The 19,513-nt window shown below is 50.3% G+C and overlaps 2 protein-coding genes across 4 annotated transcripts in view; one reads left to right on the forward strand and one right to left on the reverse strand.

Moving 5' to 3' along the window:
• Nucleotides 1–3,081, reverse strand: part of EARS2 (glutamyl-tRNA synthetase 2, mitochondrial) — a 29,621-nt gene extending 26,540 nt beyond the window's left edge. The window contains exons 1-2 of one of the 3 annotated variants that reach the window (XM_061153008.1): nt 2,915–3,081; nt 296–451 (exon numbers count right to left, since the gene is read on the reverse strand). In XM_061153008.1, coding sequence (XP_061008991.1) covers nt 296–451; nt 2,915–3,053 — 295 coding nt within the window. In that variant the 5' untranslated portion in view covers nt 3,054–3,081. Of the gene's footprint in view, nt 1–295; nt 452–624; nt 742–1,211; nt 1,402–2,914 lie in introns of those variants that run through there. The other 2 variants (XM_061153010.1, XM_061153009.1) reach the window with 2 other exon arrangements.
• Nucleotides 3,082–3,235: 154 nt separating this feature from the next.
• Nucleotides 3,236–18,913, forward strand: UBFD1 (ubiquitin family domain containing 1). Its single transcript, XM_061153013.1, has 7 exons — nt 3,236–3,480; nt 3,667–3,996; nt 5,314–5,522; nt 8,067–8,132; nt 8,280–8,385; nt 12,780–12,862; nt 15,221–18,913. The coding sequence occupies exons 1-7, from the start codon at nt 3,456–3,458 to the stop codon at nt 15,329–15,331; spliced, it is 930 nt and encodes a 309-aa protein (XP_061008996.1). The 5' UTR covers nt 3,236–3,455; the 3' UTR covers nt 15,332–18,913.
• The last annotated feature ends 600 nt before the right edge of the window (nt 18,914–19,513 follow it).

Raw genomic sequence — 19,513 nt, forward strand, 5'->3', positions numbered from 1 at the left:
GCTCCATGAGAAGACCTTCAGGCTCCTCCTGCTGGCTTGCTAAATCGCTCAGTCGTGTCTGACCCTTTGCCACCCTGTGGACTGTAACTGGGCAGGCTCCTCTGTCCATGAGATTCTCCAAGCAAGAATTTTGGAGTGGGTGGCCAGGCCCTCCTCCAGGGGATCTTCCCCACCCAGGGATCCAACCTGAGTCTCTTGGGATTCCAGCATTGGCAGATGGGTTCTTTACCACTAGCGCCACCTGGGAGAACCTTGCTTCTTCTCTGGAGAAGGGTCCTTTTCCTGCCAGCCTCACCTGCCCACTCGAGCATGTCCTCAATATTCTCTGCTGCCCCAGGCACAAGACGGGTCTGATCCGTGTCCTCCAGCCTCAGGATGAAGCTCCCTTGGTGCTTCTTGGCAAAGATGTAGTTGTACAAGGCAGTGCGGAGGCCGCCCAGGTGCAAGAAGCCTGATGGAAGAAGAGGACAGCTCAGATGAGACGGGGAAGATGAAGGGCAAGTCAATTCTGCTTGTGATAAAAGGGCCCAAGGAACATCAAAGCCCAGGAAATAGCTCTCCCTGTCCCATTTCTCCAGCAGTCAGACTGTCCCAGAAGAGGACTGGGGTGGCTGACTCATTTACCCTCATCCTGGAAGTGGAAGAACACCCAGGTTTTGGAGCATATCATTTTGTAAAACGGCTCCAGCTCTCCCCACCTGCACCCATTGTTCTACTCTTGAGATTTGCCTTGAGACCAAGTTTCACCCAAAGGGGAAACAGATGGTGAGTCGCTGAAGCCACTTCACACATGCATTTCATTTATGCAAATTCAATGAGGTCCCTGGGCAAGAAAAAAAACTTTGCTAATTGAAAATACTGTATAATTACATTTTGCACATACCCTCTATGCCCTGTACGGACTAACCACATCACACATTTTGAATTTTGACTACTTGATGCTCTAAGTGCAGTCTTTAGATACTAATAAAAACTAATATTCGATAAATCCATGGCTGATTCAGGTCAGTGTATGACAAAAACCACTACAATATTGTAAAGTAATTAGCCTCCAACTAATAAAAATAAATGAAAAAAAAACCAACTAATATTCGATTCCACTGTATTTCTCCACCCAAGTTTAAACTCTTAAAAGACTTTATTTTTTTCATCATTCCTGACTGAATAGTTAGAGTAAACAGTTTTCCCAGGGCTGTCATTTCCCCCCTTACCCTGCCTTCTTTGTACCAGGTCACGGCCCTGTCTTCACAATGAGCTCATTTGCATCTTCAGGTACTAGCGCCTGCATGAAACAGGAAACACTCCTCTGGGATCAGGCAGACTCTAGCTCAACACTGATTATATAGGTGGCCTTTAGCTAATTATTGCAAGGATACCACAAAACCAGAGTTCCCCAAGATAGAAGACATGGGTTGAGTAGTTGAAACCAAGACCTCTTACAGATCTTGATTCAAATTCTGCTGCCTTTGGACATTCTACTTGATTTTTATGAGCTTCAATTTCCTAGTTTGTTAAAAGAAATTGACAACAAAAAATAGAAACTTTCCTTGCAAGATTACTGTGAGGCATAAATGCTGATCAGAGTATGCCATTAATTTTAGCTATTACAATGATCTATATTCTGTCTGCAGTCAATCGCCTTGCCAGTATGGGCTTTTCCAGCAAATCAGCAAGGAAACAAGACTTAAGATCATCATAAAGGAGGCTTCTGCTTGTTAAGTGTTTTCCACGAGGTACCACACCTTTCCAGTGCCTCAGTTGGATTACTTCAAATGATGAGGCAGGTACTATTATCAGCTCTATTTGGCAGATGTTAAAACTCAGAGTTTCAATGCTTTGCTCAAGTGGCAAAGCCAGAAATCTGCACCCAATCAATCCCAGGCTTTTGCACCCAAACCAAAGCTTGTCTGAAAACTGTCGGCAGTTCACAACCAAGTAGGTACAGAAATAGCAAATAAACACTTAGAAACTGAGAGCATTTTGACAGAATAATTTTACATCTGTTGAATTCAAGAGTCTCATATTTTGTATGCTTTCCAGAGTTTCAATTTTCTAGTAATTTTTTCATATGGATTTTATAAAAGAATTAATCAGTAATTCACTGGAAATCAGAAGTGAGTCAAACCCAGGGGTGGTTTGAGGAGCAGGCTCTACACTATAGTGCCTGGCAAGAAATACCCTTGTCATCCTGTGCAGCTGGGATCTTATTACAATGGTAGCTTTGGGACCCAGGAGTTTAGAACTAGAGGTGTGCTTTTTGTGAAGAGGGTAGGAGGTTGCCTCAGATGGAAAAGAATTTGAGGAACTAGTGGGGAGGCCACTAGGGTACACAATGGGTCCCTGCCTCACGCTGGCTTGCTAAGCTCCAACACTAACCACAGGACCGTTGTACCTCCAATTTCCTCTGCCCAGAAGGTTCCTTGTATTGGCTTCAGGTACCTAGCTCCTTGTTACTTGGTTCTCAACTCTCATGGCACCTCCTCAGCAACGCATTCCTGAGCATCCTACCTAACGCCTTGTCCCCTACACTGCTTCACGTCCTGCATGACACATGCGACTGTTTAAAACTACGGCTATTTTTGTACATGTTTGTAGCAGTCACTACCAGTGTAGGCTTCTTGGGAGCAGGGGCCCTACTTTCTCCAAGACCGTTGCATCTCAGTGCCTAGAACAGGTCAATAAACATTTGCTGAATACACAAGAAAAAAGGGATCCATAGACATGGTACAGTACGATAAGCACGAATTCCTGGCAACGCGAATAATTTTCGCTCGTAAACATATTTCTATCTCCGTATAATGAGGTCTCACTGCCCGCCAGTCCGACTCCACCGGAAGGGATTCGTTCGGAATGTTCGGGGGGCGGGCAAGAGACGGTGGGCCTCGGCCTGCAGCGTCACGTCCGCCAAGGTTACCTGTGGGGCTGGGGGCGAACCGCACTCGCACCGCAGCCCCGGGATCAGCGCCCAGGCTGGCTTCGCGTCGCCCCATGAGGCGGCCCAAAGCAGCCGGGGACCTCCCGGGATGCAGCAGCCTCTTCAGAAGCACCGCCATATGGGGTGGCAGCGCACACGTGGGCTTCTCTGTGCATCACTTCCGGGGACTCCTCCCAGCCAATCCGCTTCCGCCACAGACGGCGCAACCCCGCCCCTTAAAGGCGCCGGCCTCCTAGCCTGCAAGCCCACGCCCCCCTCCCAAGACTGCGGCCCCACTCGGCCTCAAGGGGGCAGAGCCCAGCAAGCGGGCGATTTCCCGGGCCCGCCCCCCTCGGTTCTCGAAAGCTAAAGCGTGGCAGGGGCCGGGCCGGGGAAGCGGAGGAGGCGGGTCTCCATAGAAACCTCCACCTGTTTCCGGCCAGGCTGTGCAAGATTAGGGGCTGCTGCGGGGGCCAATCTCAGCCAGCTCGCCTTTTCCCGGCGGCCTCTGCGGGAACGGTGGGTGTTGTACACAATCATCATGGCGGCGGCCGGAGCCCCGGATGGTGAGTGTGGAGGGGGTGGCGGGCGCCCGGGTCGGGCCGGGATGAAGCGGGCGCTCCTAGGGGACGTGGCCCGGCACTGGGGGTGGGCAGTAACCCTGCTCGGGCACATTGGTCCGGCGGCTCGCGCGCAGAGTCTGGTTCCAGGCCCAGCCCGCGGCGAGCGTCCACCTTCTAAACCCCTTGCAGGCATGGAGGAGCCTGGCATGGACATGGAGGCCGAGACCGTGGCGACCGAGGCGCCCGCGCGGTCCCTCAACTGCGTGGAGGCCGAAGCCGCGGCGGGGGCGGCGGCCGAGGACTCCAGCGCCGCTCGAGGTAGTCTGCAGCCGGCCCCGGCCCAGCCCCCCGGGGACCCCGCGGCCCAGGCCTCGGTCAGCAATGGCGAGGACGCGGGCGGCGGCGCGGGCAGGGAGCTGGTGGACCTGAAGATCATCTGGAACAAGACTAAACACGACGTCAAGTTTCCCCTGGACAGCACGGGCTCCGAGCTGAAACAGAAGATTCACTCAATTACAGGTAATCCCCGTGGCGCTGACAGCCTTCCCCGCCGCACCTGCCCACTGGGTATATGCTGTGCTCTAGGTATCACGTTGCCTGTGTTCTTACATCAGTTTTCTCAATGCTCCCAACAGCCTGCCGAAGTGAGTAGTAATGTGCCCGTTATTCAGATGGGGAAAATGAGAGCCAAAATCAGAGCCAATCGGCTGAGCTGGGTTTGAGGCCCAGCTCTGCTTCTTAGGCCCAAGTTTCCAACTCCTGTTTTTAACATCTCTAATAAAATCACCTAAAGCATTTGTTAAGTTTACAGCTTCTAGGCCCTTCCCCCTGGAGAGTTTGAGTCAGTGGGTCTGGAATGTGGCCAGGAATTATTTTTAGCAAATGTTTCAGGTAATTCTAATAAGGGAAGTTTGGGAAACACTGCTGGTGGCTATCACGCTGGCCCCTTCACAGAAGCTCCTATTACGTAGATTTATCTTATTTACAGCACTTTTCCATTTGAAATGATTTCCTTTTTAAACTTTCTCTGGGTAGCCTGTAAGCTCCATAAAAACAGAAACCTTATTGGTTTCTATATCCATGATATTTGTGGGCACTCACTTAATGTTTGAGTCACAGGGTGATTGAGGAACTACTTGGAAGGAATAATACCTGATACGGCACTAGGTAGGTAGGTTTAGTCGCTCACTTGTATCCAACTCTCTGCGACCCTGTGGGCTGTAGCCTGCCAGGCTCCTCTGTCCATGGGATTTCCCAGGCAAGAATACTGGAGTGGGTTGCCATGCCCTCCTCCAGGGGATCTTTCCACCCCAGGGATTGAATCCAGGTCTCCTCTATTGGAGTCAGACTCTTTACCGACAGAGCCACCAGGGAAGCCCTGATATGACGCTAGCTGTAAAGAATCCATCTGCCAGTGCAGGAGACATAAGAGATGTAGGTTCCATCCCTGGGTTGGGAAGATCCCCTGGAGGAGGAAATGGCAACCCACTCAAGTGGGTTCTTGCCTGAAAAATTCCAAGGACAGAGGAGCCTGGTGGACTACAGTCCACGGGATCGCAAAGAGTTGGACACAACTGAGCACACACATTGATCGGTTACTTAATACCTTGTGCTGCACTTAATGCTGTGTATTTGTTCCATCTCTTAGTCCTTAAAGCAAATCCATACAGAAGGAACTATTGTCATCACTCTTATGACGTTCTGGAGGCTCAGAGAGGTTGTAAATTGCCTAAGTGCACAACAGTGATTAGCAATAAAGCAGTATTCACTTACGGGTCTGTTGTACAAAGAATATTTTTCATTTCTTCTTTGCACTGTTCTCTGCCTTTTCCCAAGGTCTCCCGCCTGCCATGCAGAAAGTCATGTATAAGGGACTTGTCCCTGAGGATAAGACATTGAGAGAGATAAAAGTGACCAGCGGGGCCAAGATCATGGTGGTTGGCTCCACGATAAATGATGTTTTAGCAGTAAACACGCCCAAAGATGCTGCCCAGCAGGACGCAAAGGCCGAAGAGAACAAGAAGGAGCCCCTCTGCAGGCAGAAAGTGAGTCTGTTGTGTGATTGGTGGTCCTAGGAAGAGTGAGGCTTTGTCTTCGCGAGCCTAGGCTGGTTGTCTCCTTTCTAGAATAAGCTCCTTTTCGGACAGGGCCCATGATGGAAATTTATGGCAGCAGTTGGGTGCGGCTGGCTGTTGAGTGGAGGTGACAACTACCTGAGATTTGCATCTTTGTCTCGTCTGGCGGGTCAGTGTGTCTCAAGTCTACCTACTTTAGGATGAGGCCTTTGTAAAGGCAGGCTTCAGACCAGGTATTGAAAGGAAACAGATGCGGGTTTCTCTCCTATTTAGCATCAGAGAAAAGTGCCCCTATTAGAATTAATCCTCCATTTCATACAGATGCTTACATTTGTTTTTTTGGCTTGTGGCTTCCCCCAAGTCAACAAGCCTTTTTCTCCATAGGTAGGGAAATCAGTAGCTTTCAGCAGTCCCTCTGAAACTGGCTGTTTCAGGAAGCCAAACGAAGCTGACTTGGAAGATAACTACCCTGATTTTTTTTTTCTTTCTTCCCTCCTTCCTGGTCATGAAATGGGGGTCTGATTTTTCACATGCTCTGTTGCTTGTTTCAGATTGAAGAGATCCAGCCTTGTTTTGTGCTCACTGTAGCCATTCAGATTGTTTTTTGCAACTGGGAAAAGTAAGAGTGTTTCACTGTGGAGGGAACTGGTTGAAAGAACGGTCACTTGCTATCTTATCACCCAGCAAACTGCGCTTGTAGTTACAGAGCCTCCCGGACACTCTTAGTGTGTTCCAGGATAATAGATATTCTCAACTCAACCTGTATCCTGCAGAGAGTAGACTGATCTTGACCAACATTAATTTCAGTGACCTCAGGCATCAAGGCACACGGCCAACAGTGTGACACACAATTTTGGGTCACAGGTTATAATCCCTTACATGTGCTACCAGAAGCCCAAGCCTGAAAACCAAAAGTGTTCTTACAGATTAGGCAGTAACACCCGACCAGAATTAGCATCGATGGTCATGTTTTACCCTAGAAATGTTAACACGTTTGGTGACAGGTGCTTTCCAAGACCCCCGCAAAGAATATCATGTAATGTATTTTAAAACTGTGTTATGTTTATACAAAACATTTGTCCATAGGGTTTCAGATAAGGGGTTGTAAACCTTTGTTCACATCTAAAAGGTGTTTATTTGGATATTTTCCCCTCTAGATATGGGGTGATATGAACCAGTTGAGTTCATTTCCATTTTCCTATCTTCCTTTGCCATGATGTATGAAATTGTCAAATAGGAACTTGTCAAACATGAATCTTTCCCCTGGTCACGCCCTTGGAGCGTAACAGACTTCTTAAATATAGGTTTTGAGTTACTAATGGTAGCTTAACAGGCTTAAAAGTGTTCTCCACAGTGAAGGGAAAATTCTTCAAAAGGTACTTGGGATGTATGAGTCAAATTAAACTTCTAAGCCACACAACTTTGTTCCATTGATGCCGGTTATGAGACATAAGGTGGCCTAATGAGAGGGACCCATTCTCCTAGCTTTTCATCAGCTTGTTCAAGAATCTGGGGCTGATACGTAGAGTGACCTTTTGCTAGTGGTCTGGCACTTTTCTAGTTATTCCTAACCAGAGGGTTTCCGCCATGCTAGTGAGGGTTTGAACTGGCTTGTGGCCACCTGGTACTTAAATTCAATGAAATGTTTACTCTCTACCCACTCATTACCCACAATTCTAGCTTGACCAGACAACGACTGTACCTCTAAAGCCACAGATGGAGAGGAAACAAGACTTAGGCATTTGGGCCAGGCAAGAGCAGTTTTCAGGGGCCACATGCCTAATTAGAACCCTTTATGAGCCGCTTCAAACTCCTGAGGAGGGAGTGGAGTTAGGCTTACTGTCAGGCTGTAGAGCAGTTAACATTTCTCTTTGGAAAAGTGGCTCTTGAGCTTTCTGGTTAGCTCAGTTGAGGGTGGGGTAGTGGGAAAGATTTCTGCAGTGGGCTGAATCTCCATTTGTTGAAGAAATGTCCCTTCTAGGAAGCTAAGCTGATTGTCACATCCTTACAGGTTTCTGTGTGAGTTTGAGTTGGCAGAAATGGCTGTCCCCATTTTGTACCTGCCAGGAGAGCAAGCACCCTTTGTGGCTCTCCTTAAGCTAGCTGTGTAGTCTTTTCAATGGTGATTTTGGTGGCGGGAGAGAAGGAAGCTGAGTTTATGTGAATTAGCAATCTGGAAAGCTTGATTGCTCTAAAGCTTTGATGTCTACTATGGTAGCCACATGTGGCTGATTAAAATTCAGTGATATTAAGAATTCAGTTCTTACGCTAGCCACATTTCAAGTGCACAAGTGGTCTGGCTACTGTTTTGGACAGCACAGATACAGAATATTCCCATCACAGAAATTTCTGCTGGACAGCACTGCCCTGGAGTGTCAGGGACCCATAATCTGTAGTCAGGACAAGCTTTTGAACCAAAATACTAAGGCTTGCTTCATCCTGTTTTTCAAAGAAGTAGTAAAAGACAGAAATGCAGTCAGCTGTTTCATGTAATTATCTTTTTCTAACTTACAGCAACACAGGAAAGTGTTGGATAAAGGAAAACCTGAAGACGTGATGCCGTCTGTTAAGGGTGCTCAGGTAAGCCAAGCTCCTCTGTGAGCCTTCTGAAAAAGGCTCCACTTCTGCTTTCTTGAGGTTCTTGCAGTCGTGTCCTCAGCTCCTGTCTTCTCCTAACTCGCCACGTTACTGGTTCCTCTCTCTTTTATCGTGCTTTTGTGCCCCTAGGAGCGCCTGCCGGCTGTGCCGCTGTCCGGCATGTACAACAAGTCTGGAGGGAAAGTGAGGCTTACCTTTAAGCTAGAACAAGACCAGCTGTGGATCGGCACTAAAGGTATGGGCTGCCCTCGCCTCTTCCTGGCTCGCTGCCTCTGGCACCCAGCAGGGCTTGGGCTCGGGTTCACCTCTGCTCCTCAGTCTGGAATCTCTCTCCACTGTGCTTTGCATGCTTTAGATTTTGTTTTTTGATGCTCGCCTCTTGTTTGGGCCCTCTTCCCTCATTCTTTTCAGTCCATCAAACGTCCATCAAACGTTGGCTCTTCAGTTGCAGCCAGAACCAGAGGTTCCAAACATGTGGCGTGAGGGCCAGGTCCTGTCTGTGGACGAGAGTTTTCTGAGTTTACACACAGTCTCTGTGAAAGTCAGGAGATTTCACTGGATGAGGGTTTTTTTTGTTTGTTCGTTTTTTGTTTTGGCTTCTCTTGAAAAGAAGCAAAAGATCTAGCCGTTCTGGACGTATGTTTTCATGCGGCAGACAGAGATCAGCTGGAGCCGAGTAGCCGTTGCAGGTGGACCGTGCTGCGGTCCTCACTGTCCCGTCCGTCTGTTACTGTAGCCAGCGTTGTTCCTGTGCGTCACCTGCCTGGCCCCTGTAGATCAGAGTCTGCCTGGACTCGGGACCTGCCTTCTCTCCTTGCCTCGTTGCCCCCTGCTACCCCCCCACCTGCCCTGCCTGGGTCCGGGAGTCAGGCATGATGTTTGCTGGGAAGTATCTCTGACTGTCCTCCCTTTCCCTTCCCCCAGATGGTTCAGAGTCTTGTCAGTTACATTCCGGAACTATTTGCGTCTCTTTCCCCCTCTCTTGTGCCTGTTGATTCCTAGCATCTGTGAACTTTGTTAAAGCAAGTTAACCTCTATGCCAGCCCCATCTGTGATCTCTTCTGTCCTGTCCATCTTCCACACTGCTTTTTCCTCACTGGTTCCTTTGCTCAAAAACCTTGGGCTCTTTAAGGCCAAGTTCAGATGCCTCAACCTAGTCTCCAGTATTCTCACCCGTGGGGTTCACGTTTAGATTTCTGACCCGGCTTCCTGCCCCACTTGCCCTGTTGTGTGCTTCGTACTTGAGCTGCATCACTCCGTGAGCTTCCCACCATGCTTTGCACAGCTCATGTTTCGGTCATGCTGGGCCTTTGCCCAGGATGCCTACTTCCTGTTCCTGTTATTAACAAAAATCTTCCAAGGTCCTACTTAAACATGCTCTTCTAAGGAAGCCTTCCCTGATATCTCACCCCTGCCGCCCGCCCCCCATAAATGAACTGCTGCCGCTTCTGTTCACAGAGCACCGGCTTTATCCCTGGAGCACTCGTTACTCTCAGACTTATCTGTCCCCCGTCAGATTCCTGGAGGGAACCAGACATGCCCAGTTCACCTGTTTCTGGCCAGCAGTGTAGGTATTCAGTGTTGGAGGTAAATGTAAAGAGAAGTATGGTGGCATGCATTGTGAAGGTTAGCTGGATTCAGGCATAGGCCGTTTAGTATGATTCTGCTTAAAATGGGGCCAAGGAGGTGTTAGTTGCTCAGTTGTTTTCGACTCTTTACACCCCCACGGACTGTAGCCCACCAGGCTTCTCTGTCCATGGAATTCCCCAGGCAAGAATACTGGAGTGGGTTACCATTTCCTTCTCCAGGGGATCTTCCAGACCCAGGGATTGAACCCAGGTCTCCCGGATTGTAGGCAGATTCTTTACCATCTGAGTCACCAGAGAATCCCAAAATGGGACCAAAGTTTTAGGGAAAATAATTGGAGCAGGAGTGACGGGGAATGAGATTTTAATCATCTTAAAATGTGAAAGTGGGTTTCCCATTTTTAACCCATCCTTGATTCTTAAAATGAACAAAGACCTAAACCACCAAGATACTTGAGTTTTCTAACAATTTTGTGATTCCTTGCCCCAGTCTTCTTTTTCACTTTTGACTCTCACTACATGGGCAAGGCAAGTTATGCATAAAACTTAAGGGCTGTCCCAGTCTTCCCAGGGGCTTTTGAACTCTGTTGTAGGTCATTCTTTTCCACAGAGCCTGGCACATCATCAGTTTTCTTCAGTCATGAGCTGCCCCACCTCTGTCAGATCCTCACTTACTCATGCCTTGCAGGGGAGCTGGCTTAGTTCTCCATCATCGGCAAACTTGCCGGAACCCTGCCTCTTCCTTGGCCTGCACTTTCACTCCTGCAGCCTACTGGGAGGCCGGGATCAAGGCTGCTGGCCGGGAGGGTGGGGGCAGGTAGGGGAACTGGACGAGGACTGAGTGTGTAAGCCTTCGTTGGTTCCTAGGGAGTGTTTCCAGGTGGTAAAGTTCTATAGGAAACAATAACAGATCTGCTGGGGCTAATGACAGCCTCCCTTTCGTATGTTAGAGGTTTTGTTTCAGCTCGTAGGAGCTGCCACCTTTCTGCTATGGCCTTAATGCAGAGCTCTGGAAGAATTTGGTGGATCAGGGTTCAGAGCTGTTGAGAGCCTCATGGCTCACCAGCCTCATTAAAGAACCTGGCTTTGAACATGCACATCTTCAAAGGGTGACCAGGGCCAGGACTTCCATTCCCACCCAGGTGGTGGTGTCAGGGTCCGTCAAGCTTTCTTCTCACTGTGGGCCCAGGAGTCCTGCACCCTGAGTGTCCTAAGCACTGTCCTAGGAGGACGGCTTGTTCTGGGAGTTGGCTTCCAGCCACTGGCTTCATCTTTCTGCTGAAGTGACCGTCCCAGCAGCTAGTTGATGTCTTTCTCAACGGGGTGCTTTATGGAGTGGCATGCAATGACTCCTGCTTGTGGCTTAAACTGTCCTTGCTAGCATGCGTGGGAGGCAGTACCGACAGCCTCGGGCCCGGCGGGGTGAGAAGAATGAGCTCCAGGCGGGAGATGGGACCTGTGACCTCATGAAGCTCCCATGGGGAGCACGTGCCCTGTGTGTAGGGTGCTCGGGTCTCTAATCTAGCCGATTGCTGTCACTTAGGAATGTGGGCCCAGGATTATTGAATCTTCTGTGTTTTCAAGAGAAGCCAGGAGTCCATGTTTTTGTGTGAAATCTCTGGACAAATCAAAATGGGTGATGTTTAAAACAGTTTCCATCTTAAAAGACCAGTGCTGGTCAGATCCTGCCTGTGGGTCACTGTATTAGAGCCATTGAAAGTCAAAATCTGAATGAGCATCTTCAGGCCCCATCTCCTCACCCCCCTTTTCAGAGACCAAGGCCTGTAGGATAGAAGTTACATGTCTCAAGCCACCAGCTAGATGACAGTCCAGGGCTCTAAATTCCTGGGGTTTTGTCAGCTTATCTCTTTTTTCGATTTTTGCTTTGTGCAAAGCCGTAGTGAGTTTTTTCCAGCATGGTTTCAGCTTTTGCGGAAACTCCCTGCCCCTGAGGTGTCTGCTGCTTCTGGGCGGTGGTTTTGCTGCACAGGCGCCGCCACCCCCTTTCCTGCTGCTTGTCTCCGGTCTCATGTCACTCCTGCCTCGCTGCCTCCTCTTTCTTACCTGCCATCCTCAAACTTGCTGCAGAGGGTCTTCTGACCTGATGTGATAAGTGCGTCCTGAGAGTTAACCAGAAGAGGTTATGAATGTTCTCAGAGAACTTGTTCAAGTGTGTGTGTGTTTGGAGGGGTGGGAGACGGAGGGAAGGGGCTGGGAGGGGGAGTGGGAGTGGGCAGGATCAGGATGGGAGACTGGGAGGGAGGGGGAGTGAGGGTGGATCTGGGTGGGAGACTGGGAGGGAGGGGGCTGGGAGGGGGAGTGGGCAGGATCAGGATGGGAGACTGGGAGGGAGGAGGAGTGAGGTGGATCTGGGTGAGAGACTGGGAGGGAGGGGGCTGGGAGGGGGAGTGGGCAGGATCAGGATGGGAGACTGGGAGGGAGGAGGAGTGAGGTGGATCTGGGTGAGAGACTGGGAGGGAGGGGGCTGGGAGGGGGAGTGGGCAGGATCAGGATGGGAGACTGGGAGGGAGGGGGAGTGAGGTGGATCTGGGTGGGAGACTGGGAGGGAGGGGGCTGGGAGGGGGAGTGGGCAGGATCAAGGGATAGAAACTGGTCTTAAAACCCCAAGCAGCCCCCTTCCTGTACAAGTAGCAAGGGGATACGGCTGCCTCCCCCTGGTCCCTGTGACTATCCCAGGCACTAAAACCTCAGCCAGGGCTGGGCCTGGTGAAAAGGGTGCAGGGGAGTTTCCTAGGTATTTGTCAGTCATCAGGCTCCACAGAGTAACGCCAGGATAGCTCTATCTATGCTCTCGGAAACTTTTAATGCACACCTGCCAAGCCCTCTTCCCCATTTGCTCCTAGGAAGTCCCCACCTCCCAAACAGGGCTTGAGGCGCACTGACCAGAATGCTGTCCTGTTGTCCCTGGAGGGTGGGGGTGGGTCCCCCAGCCGTCAGCCCTGAGGAGGGACCCCTGAGTCACAGGAGTAGAGCCTGGGGTGGGGAGGGCCTTTAATAATCTCTGTAATCCCTCTCAACTTAGAGCGGACTGAGAAATTGCCCATGGGTTCCATTAAAAACGTGGTCAGTGAACCTATCGAAGGACACGAGGACTACCACATGATGGTAAGTAGCCGGGCGGCCTCGTGCGCACTTGACTCCCGCTTCTGCCCCTCCAGCAGGGAGAGGCTCTTCACTGAGGAGAAAGCTCAGTGTTGAGAAGACAACAGTCTTAAGATCCTCCTGTTGTCTTCCAATTCTTAGAACTTAATCCCTGACCTACTCCTAGTTCTGTTGATTTTGCAACCACCCCCCCCCCCCAACCCTGCTCCACCCACCACCTTGACGCAGTTTAAAGGGGATACATTTTTATCTCTTGAGAGTCTCATATCTGTAATATTTTGTTTTTAGACCAGGAAAATAAATGCAAAGAGGAGGTTAATGGCTTGTGGGTCTTCATTTTAAGTTTTGTCTCAGGTATGAAACAGAACCTCCCACTAGCCTTGGCGTCTGTGAGGGCACCAGGCTGCCCCCTTCTGCCACGAGGTGCCTACCCCGGGGGGCTGCCCTTGAGTGGCCGAGGACCCTTGGGGAGGATGGGACCTTGACCTGGTTCTGCCTGGAGTTGCGCTCAGGAGAGCGGCTGCTCTTCCGCAGACAGGGGCTCTGGAGACGTTCTCCGGGTCTGCAGGGCAGAGCAGGACGAGCAGCCCTGAGCAGCGAGGCCGGTCCCTTCCGCTCTCCCAGCGCTGGTGAAAGGGCTGCTTTAAAAGTGAAGTTGGGCCGCCTCGCTCCAAAGTCGCTGTGGCAGGGACGAGACCTGAGCAGCGAGTGGGGCCGCCCGCCCTGCTCAGTTTGAGGAGGCGACCATGCGGTAGCAATGTCAGCCCCGTCCCAGGAGGAGCGGCCGCTGGCTGGCGTACAGAGTTCTTGGTAGAGGGAGGTGTTGGAAACTCCCTGAAGAGGGCATATCCAGTTGTGACCCTTCTCTCGGCAGATGGCGGGGCCCCTGGCTCTAGGAAGTCAGCCAGTCGTGTCCGTGTGCTGCCCTCTGGGGGTCTGGCAGTGCAGCCCTGGGTACCCTCCTGGTAGAGGTGGTGATGACTCAGGCTCCTCCGAGGCCCTCGGGCTAGTCTCTGTGTAGTCCTTAAAGGATTACAGGTGATTGGTTTCACCTGCTCAGTTATTTTTTCTGTTTTAAAAGTTGGACCTACTCCCTTTTGAAAAGTTTGTCCCACCAGTTTGACTCCATAAGGCTCATAGCCACAGTTTTCAAACAGTCTGGGGAAAGGAACTTCCAACAAGTAGCATGGACCATTTTGGACATATTTTAAGGAGGTGGTGTGGATGGCTAATGCCTTCGCATTTAGTTTAAATGCCGATTTCTCTCTGGAGCTGTTGCTGGCAGAGGTGGGTTCTAATTGATCCCTTTCTTTTCTAAGCACCATTAAGTGCCTTGGCCTTTGTCTTAATGAAGATATCGATTCCCTCTTTGTAGGTGCCATTTCACTAGATTCACAGTCCACCTTAGAAAAGGGTGGCTGTGCTTTTTCATTTTTAGAGAAATGTTAAAAGAGTACCCAAAAGAACCAAGAGTACTATAACAAACCCATATATCCATCAACCAAGAAATGACTGTTGTAAATATCTTGTAACTTGTTTTCAGTCTTGTTTTAAATAAAAGAAAATCCATCAACAGTGAATATGTCCCCATTGTCTTCCCCTCCCCCTTTGCCCTTGTCATGATTTATCACGTGGATCCTTCCCATCTCTATGCGTTTATTTTCACGTGTATCCATGACCAAGATACAGTATTGTTTTGTGTTTTTTCAGTTTTCATAAATGGTATCATGGTATGTATCGTTCTGCAACTTGCTTTTTTTTGGCTCGACATTATGATCTGTCTGTATTCACTCTAGATCCAGTTCATACCTTGTAAAAGTAAATCCAGTGTTCATATGAGTAGGTCACTTTTAATTTTGCGTTCCCTTAACCGATGGATATGTAGGTGGTTTCCAGGTTTTTATCATTTCTGACAGTGCTGCTTTCAACACTCCCGTCTGTTTCCTCGTGCATGTGTGGCAGTTTGCCTAGGGCAGTGGTTCTCCAACTGGTCTCTGGGTCGGCAGCATTAGCTCACCTGGGAACTTGTTAGACGTGCAGATCCTCAGGCCCCCAGCTCTCTGGAATCAGGAAGTCTCAGGGCTGGAGCCCCCAGTCTGATCTAACAAGCGCCCAGCTGGCCCTGCCGCACATGCGAGTTCGGGAACCACCGCTTTAGGATCGGCTATGCCTAACGCTCCCACAGCTTTTTCTGTTTTATTTACTCATTTGTTTCTGACAGGAGAATGCTCCCATGTGCACACTTGTTTTGTTTTTTTCCCAAATAATGAGCTCACTGCTCAGCCTCCCCGTGTTTGTTGTGCTGCCTGCTCAGTCTCCCGACCTCTGAAGTACCGCTTGGTTTTCCTTTTTCCCTTCCAGGCGTTTCAGTTGGGCCCCACGGAAGCCTCTTACTACTGGGTGTACTGGGTTCCAACTCAATATGTGGATGCAATCAAAGACACTGTGCTGGGGAAATGGCAGTATTTTTGAAAGCACTTTCACCTCTGGCCCAGGAGACTGACCCAAAGTGAAGGACATTGCTGGGAGAGGCCTGCAGCATCCCTGGATTTCAGAGTTCTGGAACTTTGTTCAAAAATATCTATATCCAATCTGAGGTGATGTGGTGACTGAAGCCAGAGGTGATGTACTTTCACCATTAGCTTAATTTTAACTTAAAATCACCGGTTCCCTTTCTTGCAGTCAGCTTCATACCATTTTTAAAAGTCAATACGGTGGAAATCAATAAATCTGAATTCTGAACATGTTGTGTGGAATACTCTTAAGTGTGTTTGAGAGTAGATCTACCAATTGTGTTTAGAAAGGGATGATCAAAAGCTTTCTGGTTTTTTGGGTTTTGTTTAAGTGATTTCACCTGAAATATTTTCATAACTCTTTGGTTGCAAACATTTGGACTGCGTTGTGATGAGTTGGGGGTGGGGTTTTTTTTTTCTTTTTCATATAAAATTGTATGCAAAATGTGGGGGTTAGTAAGCCATATTTCTCTGTCCACTGATTCAGAATGAATTCTTTCCCTTTTTATTTTCTCACTTCCTAGATGGGAATTTTTGTTTCTGAAAACCCAAAGATGTCAGTTCCTCCTTTCGTACCTCATCACCACTTCCTTGCCCAGCCTCCCTCCCGCCACGCTGCTGCTCGTGAATGCATGGCAGGAGAGGAAGAGCCGGGGGTCTGGTCGGGATGCTCACACGGGCTCTGGTATTTGTTGAGTAGCGGAGTGTGTCCCAGCCACTCCAGTCTGAACGTCTTGCCCTTTGGGCCCCGATCTCTGGGGAGAGGGCACTGCCGCTTTGACAGTTGCCTGCAGCCCTCGCTGATTCGGCTTTGAGGCCCAGCCTGGCATGGGTGTGCCGACAGAGGCCCCTCTGAGAGGAGCCCGGTGGACGCCAGTTATACAGCCATACAGCCACAGACCCAGATCCTTCCTCCTTCCGTTAGAAGTTTTGAGAAATCCTTCAGCAGTCCAACGATTCTTTCAGTGACGCGTCTGCATCTGGTCCTTCTGCTCATGCATTATGTTCAAGTGTCCTTCATCCCAGGTTTTAGAGATGCTGCCTTTCTCAAGAAGTCATCCGACCTAGTGGGTTGGCCGATGGATTTCAACATCGAAAATGGGATAAATGGCTTTTGTGATTAGCTCTCCCTCTTCCGGGTCTAGCCCTTAACGTCCTTTGTCCACGTGAAGTTCTGTCGTCTCCCAGTGGTTTGGTTGACTCTGGAACGAGGGACAGTCTCTTGGTGAATGATACCCTTTGTGCTGTTCGCTGTTGCTCTGCTGCTGTCTTTGCGATTCTCCTCTCACTGGTGCAGGCCCTCATAGTAAGGTTGGGCAAGAGATGTCCCAAACTTCACATTCTGGATTCTAGACTGTTAGCCTTCTTTCTGTGAAATGTATTAGCATGTGTTCGCCTAAGATGACTATTCCTTGTGAGCCAGTTCATGGTGATCTCCCGCGCCCTCCCCTTCTAAGCTGTAGTTCAAGAATCCAGCCCATCCAGACCGACTCTTGCTTTTCGTGGTGTCGTCCATGCCAGATTACAGATCTACGCAGGAAAATCTCCTCTCGCTTTTCTGGGGAGCACAAGTTCATCTGGGAAGTGTAGCATCCAGGAGACGGCCTGTTTTCCACCCCTTGCAAAAGGAGCAGTACCTGTAGCTCTTGTGTCCTTGTCAGCCCGCAGTCCCTGGAGGAAAGAGCACGTCTTTGCTGCTTGTGGAAGCCTCGCTCTGCGGTTGACAGGCCTCACGTGCTCGCGGAGTGGCATCGCGGTGTGAATGCTGCTCTTTCCGTTGGCCAGCCTGCCTGTCCCGGAGGCTTGTCCTGACAGTGCCACATGCCCGCTCTTGAAGCAGGCGTCCTGTCCCCGTTTTGCGGGGCTGCTCCCCAAGGCCCTTCCTACCAGGTTCCTCCCTCATGTGGCTGCCCCCCGCCCACCCCCACCACCTGGCGCCCCCTCCTCCCAGTGACAGCGTGCGTCCCATCTCCCTGCTCCCCAAGGGCCAAACCGCTTCTCACTCAGGCCGGTGTCGTCTCAAGATAGGACCAAAGCCTGTGTGAGCCTTTTTATTTGAAGTAAAAATGGTGCTTTTTTCCTTACTTGGAGATCTTCTATATAAATACTGTAAATGACATCTTTTCGTGTGAACCTGTTCGAGCGTTGCTTTCCAGAGCCCACAAACTGTGCTGGCCTGATCTTGGGCTCTGGCCGCCCCCTCCATGTGGAGACCTTGTGGGAAGCCCCGGTGAGCAGAGGAGCCGCCGGGGGGAGCGTCTGGTTAGAGCCGCGCCTGGGTCCCAGCAGCACTCACTAGTCTGTCACTCGGCCCGTGAGCGGGCTTGTCATCATCTTCTTACGGTCCAGGAGGTACTGACTGAATCTGTGTTAGCAAACTCAGACGCTCCTCCCCCTTCAGTAGCATCACGGGGTTCATTCTCCCTCAGGGTTCTCCCTGCGCGGAGTCCTCGCTGGGGAGGGGGCGGCCTGGGCTGCTTTCGCGGGGGCAGGACCCCTCGCGGGGCTCCGAGGGCGGGCAGGCGGGTGAGGCTGCTGTCTCTCCTGGAGCTGGCAGCCTGTCCACAGGACACCAAGCCTTTCCTTCCCTCCCCTCCGCCACGTGGCAGAGTAGTGAGGAGGTGTCCCTGCCCCTCAGCTCTGCTTCAGTCAGCCTTTTCAGAAAACTCAGAGACAGTCTCGAGACTTGCTCCAACTCTCTGGTATTCAGTATTCAACTATCTGGTATTCGGTTTTAATTGATGATGGGCCTTTTGCAAGTAGCGTCAGCTCTTTGTAAAATGAGTCAAGCTGAGCTAAGGGTGCACTTTGCTGTATCGCGGATGTGGTGGGCCAGGTGAGGCCTCTGTGGGCTCCTGCTTTCCTTGATGGCCAGGGAGACTCCTTTCGCTGCTCAGTTGCCGGATTTCAGCTGGAAGGAGCTGCCTTGCTTGTTACTCTCCCTTTCACCAGGTGCCTGGAGGAAGGGTCCCGGGCGCTCACACTTGGCCCGCCCCCTTTGCCGGAGGCAGGACCCCGTGTGCCAAGGCCAGGTCGCTTCCCACCCCGTCCTCTGAGGGTGCCTCTTTCTCTCCTGGCCTGTTGTCTTGGAAAGGATAGTCTTTTTGTCTTCAGGCTTTGTGATCGAGTCATCGCCAGTTAGGACTGGCACCTGTTCCCTTCTTCACGGGGCCAGGTGGCCTTTCTGAAGTTGCAGGTGGTCAGGAGCCCTCCAGTGCGCTTGACATCTGGTCAGTTGACCTGCCAGGCTGGGTGGTTCTACTGCTTTCTGAATTTCTAAGAATCTCTCTTTCTTTCCTAACGAGTTCTGCAGATTTATTTGACAATGTACGTAAGTACCATGTTTTCCTTGTGGTGTACACTCTGTTCTGGTTTTTGTTTTTAATCAAATGCCTGTTTGGGAGGAGATGAACGTATTTAGTCTATTAGATTTGCGCTGCTGGAAAATTTTTTTTTTTTAAAGTGTAACCTTGACTAGCTGTCTTATTATTGTTTATCCTGTAAGATTAGTCTATCAATTAAAGTTTGATAATTAATTGCGTCTCCTTTTCCTTCCAGTTCTTCATGCGCCTGGTCTGTACTGGGGATTGACATTGAAAGTGGGCCCGGAGTCATTTTTGTCCGGTTGTGGGGTACCCTGTCACCATCTCCCTTGTTTGGCTCTTAGGTATATCCACATTTGTTCCTGCTGAAAATAGCTGATAAAGGGACCCAACTCGATGCGCCCCGTGTTAGTCCAGCTCCCAGCTTGGCGGTCAGCCACGTCGCTGTCAGGGCCTTCCTCCCCTGCCTGGCCCCAGGCCTCACTCTTCCAGGACACGTTTGATAACACACTGAGATGGAGCTGCAGCTTCAGCCGCAAGCCACAGAGACCCAGGGGGAGGGAGGGAGATCTGGTACCAACAGCGGGACGAAAGCAGAGACCTGGGCACGAGCAGTGACTGTGGTTCTCAGAACTGGTTTTGACCCAGCACTGCTCCCATTGGACCCTCTCTTCTCGTCGCCCTACTTGGTAAATGTTCCTGAAGGTTCTGGTCTCTCTGCCCCTTCTTGGCTCTTTGCAGTTTCCCATTACCTCATAATCCTTGAACCACACCATTAGATTCTTAAGATTCTGACTGTTATGGGGATGGAGGCTGCG

The sequence above is a fragment of the Dama dama genome, chromosome 10 (assembly GCF_033118175.1).
Source record: "Dama dama isolate Ldn47 chromosome 10, ASM3311817v1, whole genome shotgun sequence".
NCBI lineage: Eukaryota > Metazoa > Chordata > Mammalia > Artiodactyla > Cervidae > Dama > Dama dama.

Bases quoted from the DNA above. Each gene is read 5' to 3' on its own strand.
- UBFD1 (XM_061153013.1), top strand. From the start codon at position 3,456: ATGGCGGCGGCCGGAGCCCCGGATG. The intron at 3,481-3,666 runs GTGAGTGTGGAG...AACCCCTTGCAG, and splicing joins GGCGGCCGGAGCCCCGGATG to GCATGGAGGAGCCTGGCATG. The intron at 12,863-15,220 runs GTAAGTAGCCGG...TTTCCCTTCCAG, and splicing joins ACGAGGACTACCACATGATG to GCGTTTCAGTTGGGCCCCAC.